Genomic DNA, 10,397 nt, shown 5'->3' with positions numbered 1-10,397 from the left:
CATGAGGTATCTAAAAGAGCATGGCTTGACATAACATTGACTGTATTTGTAGAATCCATTTAAGTGAAAGTTTGCAAATTTTTTTTCATTTTTCATTTATTTAATAATAGTATGTGGAAATGCAACCTATTACTCTGAAATGTAGGTCTTGTGTTGTATTCGTGCCCTTTGGTTTACATAGATAATTCTCATAGCTTACTGCAAAATAGCAACTATTTTGAAAACATCATAATTTAAGGAGGTAGAAAACCTTAATGTTTGGGTAGTCAAGTGAAACTGTTCTAGGCTCCAATCAAGACCCAAGATTCCAGGCCTTCATGTTCAAGAAATTATCTATCCTTGATAGAGAATTTTTTTCTTCTTAATATACTTTTATGATGGCACAGTAATCAGAACAGAGCCAGCTTCCTTTGTGGTTTCACTGGAAAGGCTGAAATGTAAACCATTCCCACTGCCCTATCTGTCTATCTGCAGTGTCCCCCATCTCCTGTTTACTGCTCTTGCTGGAAAGAAGTGTGACAAGCTTAAGATGGAGGATGAGGAAGGCTACACCACACTAAATTTACGACTCCCAGCTTCAGTTATTACTGATGGATACTCAAGCAATAACAAATGTCCTATATTTAGTACTCCAGCCCATTGTGTTACAGTAGACAGTAAGTACATATGGAAATCAGTTATCTGTCTGAATCGGGATGTAACTTGAACTAGCATGTTCATCTTGGTTGCTCTAGAATCCTTCAAAACTTTATAGTATATTCCTGTTTAAATTTTCATCGAAAAAGCAGTCTTATGTGATGTGCTGTATGATCACAGAAGATACTTTTTCTGAAGACTTTGAGGTCTATATTTATGCCAATTATTTTGTTCTATTTATGTAAACACAGAAGACAAATTCTGCCTTCATATAGATGTTATTATTTTGGTAAGACTCATTTGTTACAGTAGGGTACTGCAAGAGAGGAAGGCAGTCTTTGGAAATTGAAGGAGCTTGCTCAGCCAGTGGAACCAGAAAGTTGCTCTGTTTTTCAGTCATAGTATGAATGCAAGCTCATATGGGAATGTATTTTTATTTGTTCAGAGTCTTTCTAAAAGGAAAATGAGTGTTAAATAAAGTAGTTCAAAGTTTTTCTGTAAGGAGACTGAATGTTAAATAAGTTTTGTTAAGTAACTGTATTGTGCCTGTGGAATGCCTGAGTCCATAAGAATGCAACTGGAATACAGTTGCAGTTGCTCAGAACTTAAGGAACAGGCTTTTGCATGAAATAAGTATAATTGATGCTAATCATATATTGAACAGAACAGTCATAGACTAAACTGATATAACTCTGATGCTGTTTGGAATAGATCCAGCACTATCCTCTGAAAGTGAGAAGGATGGATAAGCTGTTGGCAAGCAGAAGCCAGAAAGGCAGGGATACATATTAGGTAGTCTTATCTAAAGGCAGAGTTTCCCAGAAGGAAACATGGTGGCAAGCCCAGAAAACTCTTAAATGACCTCTTTTTGGACATAAAGGACATGTAGGTAGACTAGTGTATCAATTAAGTTAGGAGTAATCACCATAGTTCATCTTTGCCACTCTGCATCTTGAAAGGGCTAACTAGGTTTAAGTCTGATTAAGTTGCTCAGGCTGTTCCCTGCTTGAATTTTGGAAACCTCCAGGCATGGAGATCTCACAGTCTCTGTGTGCACTTATTCCAGCGTGGAAAGGAAGAATTCTTTTTCTTCACATCTAATCAGAAGTTCTTCTGGTGCAAATTGTGACTGCTGCATTATACCCCTTTCTGTGCCTCTGAAAAGGCTGTGGCTCTGTGAAGCTCTTCTACACAGTGGGGGACTGAAATTAGGTCCCTTAGCTTCCTTCAACTATTCTGTAGGTGTGACCTATATTATCCATCTTAGTGGTTCTCTGCTGGACTCTTTATAGTTAGCTTACATCTCTCTTGACTGAAGGGCCCCAGCACTGGACATGTTGCTCCAGATGTGGCTTCATGACTGCTAAACAGAGAAGAAACTAATTTCTTTCAAGCTGCTGCCTACAGTCTTGACAGTGCAGCACAGTGATGGTCAGCTTTCCCTTCCATAAGGGCACGCTGGTGACTTGTGTTCACATTGTACACCAGGACCTTGAAATATTGATCAGTATATATGCTTTCTAGCCAGTCAGACCTCCAGCTGCACTGGTTAATGGAGTCATACTGTTAGAAGTAGAGGACTTTGCATTTGTCTTTTCCAAGCTCTGTTGCACTTACAGCTCATTCCTGCTTTAAAAAGCATCTCTACCCTCCTGCACACCAGTCACTACCCACAGCATTGTGTCTTCTGCAGTCTTGTGAAATGGCCTTTACCAAGAAAGGTTAGGATCATCTTTCTCAACTGTGACTATGTAAGTTTCAGTTACCCAGTCTGGGTATCATCTAGGCACTTCTGGAGGATAATTCTTCTCACCTTATAAAAGACTTGTTCCTTGCATGCACTGGACTCAAATAATAGTACTTGGCATTTGTAACCAGTAGAGTGTGGATTGGACTTGGGAAAGTATTACAGAAAATTGTAGATCACTACTTCACGAAATAATTGTATATGAAAATATTTTAATTAGAGGATAGTCAGCTTTAAATTTCTGGAGGACTATTTCCTGATGGGGCATTGAAATCCAATGGAAATTTTGAGAAAGAGCCTGAAGAAAGATGCACAGTTTAATGCTGGAATGCTGCAAGCATTTTGAAATTCCAATCAGATGCCTAGAAATTTTTTATCTAAAACTAGATGGTATCTTTTTTCCTTCATGACGAAATCTTACAGTTTGTTTTACTATTTCTAGAATTGTGGAAATTTCAAAACTTAATTTACTTACCTACTTTCTGAGAAGAGATTTTGCTTTAAAACACTACAGCCTCGGTTAATACATATTTTCAGTGGATATTTCTAGAAACAAAAAACAAAACAAATAAAAAAAAATAGAAATTCAGGACAGTGATAACAAAAACTTTGTGGTAAGTAAAATAGAAGGTCTACAGAAGAGATAAGGGGGTGATGCTGGAAAGCAGGTAACACCACTGTGAGGAGGCCTTTTTGTTGCTGATTTTTTTTCTTGTTTGTTCCAGGAGTCTCTGCCTCATCCGCCATAAGGCAACCAGCAACCTTAGCATTCTTCGCTTTGAGCCTGGTGCTGCTCACAGGTCTGGTGGTCTTACTGTCCCTGTGTAAGTACTGTGGTGTCCCGAGGTACTGCTGTGCAGTGATTTACTTCCAGCAGTGCAACTGCTGTGTCTGTTTATGCTGACCATCCCTCCAAACACCCATGGAAATAATGTAGAATCATAGAATCATAGAATCATAGAATCACCAAGGTTGGAAAAGACCTAAAAGATCATCCAGTCCAACCGTTCACCTATTCCCAATAGCTCCTACTAAACCATGTCCCTCAACGCAACATCCAGTCTTTCCTTGAACACCCCCAGGCTCGGTGATTCCACCACCTCCCTGGGCAGTCCATTCCAGTGCCTGACCACCCTTTCTGAAAAGTAATACTTCCTCATGTCCAGCCTGAATCTCCCCTGCCGTAGCTTGAAGCCATTCCCCCTGGTCCTATCACTAATGACACGAGAGAAGAGGCCGACCCCCAGCTCACTACAACCTCCCTTCAGGAAGTTATAGAGAGCAATAAGGTCTCCCCTGAGCCTCCTCTTCTCCAGGCTGAACATTCCCAGCTCCATCAGCCTCTCCTCATATGGCCTGTGTTCCAGACCCCTCACCAGCTTTGTTGCCCTTCTTTGAACACGTTCCAGGGCCTCAATATCTTTCTTGCAGTGAGGGGCCCAAAACTGGACACAGTACTCGAGGTGCGGCCTCACTAGTGCTGAATATAGGGGAACAATCACCTCTCTGCTCCTGCTTGCAACACTGTTTCTGATGCAAGCCAGGATGCCATTGGCCTTCTTGGCCACCTGGGCACACTGTCGGCTCATGTTCAGCCGAGCATCAATCAACACCCCCAGGTCCATTTCCTCTACGCAGTCCTCCAGCCACACCGCCCCAAGCCTGTAGCGTCGCCTGGGGTTGTTGTGGCCGAAGTGCAGGACCCGGCATTTGGCCTTGTTGAAACTCATCCCATTGGCTCCAGCCCAGCTCTCCAGCCTGTCCAGATCCCTCTGTAGGGCCTCGCTACCCCCAGGCAGATCCACACTTCCAGCCAATTTGGTGTCATCTGCAAATTTACTGAGGGTGCACTCAATGCCCTCATCCAGGTCATCAATAAAGATATTGAAGAGGACAGGCCCCAGCACCGACCCCTGCGGAACACCACTCACGACTGGTCGCCAGCTGGATTTGACTCCATTCACCACCACTCTCTGTGCCCGGCCCTCCAGCCAGCTCCTTACCCAACCAAGAGTGTACCCATCCAAGCCTCGGGCTGCCAGCTTCTGCAGGAGAATGCTGTGGGAGACAGTGTCAAAGGCTTTGCTGAAGTCTAGGTAGACCACATCAACAGCCTTTCCTTCATCCACCAGATGGGTCACTAGATCATAGAAGGAGATCAGGTTGGTCAAACAGGACCTGCCCTTCATGAACCCATGCTGGCTAGGCCTGATCCCCCGGTCACCCTGCACATGCCGCATGATCTCCCTCAAGACGATCTGCTCCATAACCTTCCCTGGCAAATAACAAGATATAACAAGAATGGAAAATTCCCTGCTCCATTGTGCATCTGCACGTGTCACTTGGATTGACTTTGGTTTGTATTCTCAGGCTCTGCCCCATCCCACACTGACAGAAAAGCTTCCAGGTGCAACAAAACTTCCACTGCACTTAAAGGAGTAACCGAGGAGAGAAAGGCTGAATCCTTCCTCAAATGCTTAATTTTTGTAACTGAAATTCATCTCCTTGGCTACACAGTGCCTCCAGTGACTGTTATTGCAATCTTTCACTTACCATTCCCACTTTCTTGAATTGCAAGTTTTTGCAAGGATGACAATTTGATGACAGTAGAAACATTTCAATTTATCATTTGGAGCTGATGCTACAGGACTTATTGAAGCAAAGAGAGAGTTCAAGCTCCTTTTCAGTGGGAAGGATTCTTTTGCAAGCACCCGGGACAAATGCTCAGGGTAGTCCACGATTGTTAGCTCAGAAACATTTATGTGAGTTTCTAGTTTGCCCTCCAATGCGTCCCAAGCTGGAGTATTAGTAACCACAGATAAAATCATTTAAACCTTTGTTTAGATCACTTTTGAAATTCTCCAAGGGTAGAGATGCCACCACTTCTTTTCTCAGTGCTGGAGCTTGATGAAGAACTTTCTTCTAGTGACCAACATAAATACCTCAATTCTTAATTTGTGATGGTTGCCTACTGTCATATTACTTTCTGCTCTCCGGGGCAGTTTTGCTCCCTTTTTGTAAATGTCCTTTGAGTAGCTATAGACCCCTATTAAATCCATTTGCAATTAATTCACTTTTGGCTGAAAATCTCCTTCACCCAACTCCTTTCAAAAAATAACAATACAGATGATGTATAGGCCGGACATGCAAATAAATCAGACAAAAATTGGAAGAATACCAAGAGCTACAATTTAAAATTATTTTTAAAGGAAAAACTCTGATAAGAATTTTTATCCCTTCAGTTTTTCAGATATACCAGGACCCTGAAGAAGGAAAGAAGCTGCAGGCCATGAGGGAAGCATTGTGTTTTGAAAGGAGGGCAAGGAACGGTAAATGTACTGATTATGTATATAAGCTTGAATCATCCACTTTCAGAGCCCATTGAGAGCTGTAAAACCATGGGGAAAATAATCTGTTCACCTACTGTCTGCTTGTAAGTGTGGTGGTATTTGAGATGTAGACATGAACAAACTAACATGTATAACAACTTGTCTCTCACAGGCCTCCAAACATCTCAGATGATTCATAACTACCCTTAATCTTCTTTCCTCAGTCAAGCCAGCAGCTGAAGCCCCAGTGTTACTTGCAAATGTGCAAGTACTCTCTCTCTGATTTTAGAAACAGAATGTGCTGTCTGTCCAGCAAGGTGGAAAAGCAGTGAAGTTGGCAGCTGCTTCTACGTTTCAAAACAGAAGAAAACATGGAAAGAAAGCCAGGAGTTCTGTTCCACGAGAAACTCCACACTTATTGTGCTGAAAGACAAAATAAAGATGGTATAGTTTTAATCTCATTCTTCCTTTATGTCACATGTATTTTAACTTCAAGAAATGTGGCGACCAGAAATTAGTTTGGTCATTTACAAGGCCTTTATTTGTTTCCTCTGTGTCAAGTGGTCTTTTTGAAAATTACAGGATTTTCATGACTTGTAACACTTTCTTGTGTTACACTAATTGTGTTAGCAAAAATGACACTGAATTTATGAAATACCTAAATTAGCTTATCCCTAGATAAATTGCATATTGTCAGCATGGAAAGGACACCTAGCACACAGAACATATATCTCTGTTATCTCTTTCCACAAGTTTTGTTTCTGAGAACTCCTAGCATCAAACCTAGGTCTACAATTGATCTAGAGTGGTCAATACACCATGCTGTCATTTGTTGTATAAAATGGCAGTCCACAGTTTGGGTTTTGTCACTGTATTACACCCTTCAAAGACTGACATTAATGACAGCACAAAGGATAGACAGCAGAGGATTTTATTATGACTGAATAAGGTTTAGGGAATTAATAGTTTGAAATAAGCTTCTTAATTTTGTTATTTTTGTTGACTAATGAAAAATTAGTAATTTACTGGCAGAAGCATATTTTCCCTTTCTGTACTCACGCATCTGGATACCTCTTTTTCACTAGCTGTTAAGCTTACACATAGCCCAAAAATCCTTGTTTGCTTTTGGCTATGTAAAACTTTTGAAAGGAAAATGCTTGTGTGAAAATCCCTCCTTTTTTCAGATGGAGTTAGTTTCAAATGTGAGTTCTCAACTCTCTTACTTTAAGGCATAAATACCCATTTGGATTTTTTTTTAATGAAAATCAGCTGTATATACACAAGTAGAGAACTGATACGTTACTTAGTCTAGCAGAACTGAAGAGCAATGAAGCTGGCAAAGGGTCTTGAAAGCAAGAGTTACGAGGAGCCTAGAGAAGAGGAGGATAAGGGAAAAATTCATCACTCTTACAACTACCTGAAAACTTGAAAGAAGGCTGCATGATGGAGAGTGTTGGTCTCTTTTATCAGGTGCCAAGTGATAAGATGTGATGCAACAGCCTAAAGTTGCACCAGGAGAGGTTTGAATTAGCTGTTTAGAAGAACTTCTTCATGGAAAGGGTGGTTAGGCATTGTCCAGGGGGGAGAAGTTTCTCCCCTCCCCATCCCTGGAGATATTTAATGGATGTGTGCATCTGAAACTTAGGGACACGGTTTACTGATAGACTTAGTAGGGTCAGGTGATGGTTGGTTTGATGATTTTAAAGATCTTTTCAACTCAAATTTTCTATGGAGAAATTTCTTCTCAACTTTAAACTTTCTATGATTCTATGATCCTGAGCTCAGAATCCTTGTCCACATTGCTGGACAACACCTGACCACCACACCTTGAATGACCATTCAAGAGATGATTTTGGTGTGCTATATAAATCCATGTGTAGTTTGATGACAGATGCGTGGGTGTTTGCTTTATCTTCCGTGTTTGGCATGTATCACTGGAACCTGACTAAAACTAGGCCAAGTTAAGCTAGTTGTAGATTTTTGATTGTGGATGAGTCCCTAAGCATCCCTACAAATAAATAGTTTCTGGAGGATCTGAACAGGTTAAGATGCTGAGGAACATCTTAAAAAGCACATATAGGGAATTATTCAAGTGCCTAAGCATAGTTGTCTAGTGCAATCTGAGATGCACTGGAGTATACTCTCTCACCTTTAAATAATGCTTCAGAAAGGCATAATTCTCCTGTATGTTACGGGTGTCTGCCAGCAGACCTATGACAACACTTTAGACAGCTTAGGCTATCCAAAATGGTGTTAGAGGACTGTGCTTAGCAAACAAATTCTCCCTTGTAGGCAGGGATTCATTCCACTTAACACCAGACATCTGCATTGTAAGTGGTCTCCAAAGCTTCCTTCTTAGGCTTCATTACAAGCCAGTGGAAGATCTAGCCAATACAGTCACTACTCTTTACCATTCTCACTGCATGAGATGAATCACATCTCAGGCTTCATTTTGGCCATATCTCTGCTGACTCTAATTGGGGCTTCAACAATGCCCTCATGTCTGTAACATAGATACTTTAAGACAGAAAAAATAATATATTTTTCTTTATAAAAGCATTTGTTTTGCAGATCCAAGGTACATTTATCTTGTGACAGTTCAATAAATAAAGATATTTGAAGGATCCTATAATCAGAGCAGCCAGCATTGTATCATGGAAACAAGAATAGGGCAACAGGTTACTCATATAATTTAGCAATTGCAATTTAGTTGCAGACACTTCACAGCTGGAAGATAAGGGAGTTTGAGTCTTATTTTTGAAATATCATTGTGATGATTTTCCCATTGCTACAGGTCACTCTGCCATATGATTCACAGTTTTATTGGGTTGGATTATCATACATGCCTGAAAGGAATGGCTGGTTCTGGGAGGATGGAACTGCTCTTTCAAGAGAAGCCAAAGCTTGGTAAGACTTCATAATCAGTGTGGTTCTGGCTTATGGGCCCCAGTAACAGGCAGGAAACTTGCAATTAATCTTACTTTCCCATGTTTGCCACATATGCAATGAAGAAGGAGCATGGAGATGCTCTCATCTGCTATAGGGCTATCAACAGAGAGTAGCAAAGAACAGCTCAGTCACTGGCTCTGGACCCAAAAAGCACTAATAAAATAGCTTCGAGGAGGAAATAACTACATTTCAGTGGCAAATCAGTATGATAACAAATCCAAATACAGAGCACATAATATCACTGGGACGTTACTAATTCCCATCTTTTAATTTTCTAGGACTGTATTACATGAGCACAACTTCTGTGCCTCCTTATATGGACGGATTATTTATGACAGTAACTCCTGTTCGACAGAGCAATTCTGGATCTGTGAGAAAGGAGCTGTTCAATTTGCCTGAAGAAGCACTGTGAGAAGTAATGTGGGTTCTGTCACTGTTAGATACCATTTCTAGGAACCGGGTGTTTTAAATGTACTTTTATTGTTGTTTGTTTATCATGCAGATTTCTCAGAATGTTAATTCAAATAGACAGGTCAACAGAGATTGAACTTCCTCTTCATCTGCACTCAGGCTTATAGATGAGAGAAAAATACTACAAAGCTAAAAGCCTAGGAAGCAATTTTAAAGGGTTAGCAACAATCAAGTAATAATTCTTTCATGAATCTTTTTTTGGACAACCACACATTCTCACAGAGCCATATATTGCTTGTGCTTCTGTTACAATTTCTCCTTTCCTCAGCATTCTACAGCTGCCAGTCATAAACCACTCCATCTCCATATTCCTGATGATTTTATCCACTGAATTACTGTATACACTAACTACATAACCCTGTTATTGACTAGCTTGCCTGCTCATACCCTTGTTCCTAATTCTGTTCTTCCAGTTCTTCCCTTCTTTGAAGTGTAGAAATACAGAATGAACACAAGGTTCCCTTTACTAATAAAACTCTCTTTGCATATGCATTAATATCTATAGAAACAGAAGCACATTTTTTTGAAGAGTACAGGAAATCCCTAGAAGAAATCTCTAAAAATTAGACCCAAATGTCATGTGCATATTAAAATATTACCTAAACAAAACGTCAGTGCTGTAATAAATAGAATTGCTATGCAAATAGTAGTAAGGATAACAATGACATGCTTTAATCACAGATAATCTCAATGAGTACTCAAACTGATGCAGCATCTGTTGCCACAAATAATATCTATGTTCATGTGTTGTATCCACACTGTTTGGGATCTGTGGAGTCCAAGACACGTAGTATGTGTCATATACTATTAAAGAATTTGTCACACTTCCTGGAACAAAACAATGCCTCTAGATTTCTGGGTGGAGTTTCATGGCATGAGTTCATTGAAGTTTGTGTATGGGAATAATGGATGGATGTTTTATATCATACATGAAACATTCCTTATGTGTGTATATATATGTATAGATAGATAGATAGATTGATTGATTGATTGATAGATATGCAGTAGCGCTTGGAGACCTTCCTTAAAATAAATTAAATACAATGCCGTGTCTTTAATAATCACAATTTCCTTTGAAAGTGATTTCAAAGACTGAAGCAATTCATTCAAAAAACAAACTAACAAAAAAAAAAAAAACAAAAAAAAACAACCCCCTATCTAGTGTGATGAAAGATGTTTATGAACTGAATTACTTCACAGTACTTAGTAGAGCCAATTCCTAATGTATGGATACTGGAGATTTTCAGAGCAGTTCTGTTCTGTGA

The 10,397-nt window shown here is 40.1% G+C and overlaps 1 protein-coding gene across 1 annotated transcript; it reads left to right on the top strand.

Moving 5' to 3' along the window:
- Positions 1–529: 529 nt before the first annotated feature.
- LOC125700074 (natural killer cells antigen CD94-like) lies at positions 530–9,060 on the top strand. The gene is made up of 6 exons (XM_048960307.1): positions 530–656; positions 3,109–3,207; positions 5,626–5,712; positions 6,002–6,156; positions 8,507–8,619; positions 8,940–9,060. Exons 1-6 carry the CDS (start codon positions 530–532, stop codon positions 9,058–9,060), a joined length of 702 nt encoding a protein of 233 aa, XP_048816264.1.
- The last annotated feature ends 1,337 nt before the right edge of the window (positions 9,061–10,397 follow it).

This window comes from Lagopus muta, chromosome 1, assembly GCF_023343835.1.
Source record: "Lagopus muta isolate bLagMut1 chromosome 1, bLagMut1 primary, whole genome shotgun sequence".
Classification (NCBI taxonomy): Eukaryota; Metazoa; Chordata; class Aves; order Galliformes; family Phasianidae; genus Lagopus; species Lagopus muta.
The sequence above is the reverse complement of the archived record's forward strand: the minus strand, read 5'-3'. Positions and strand labels throughout refer to the sequence as shown.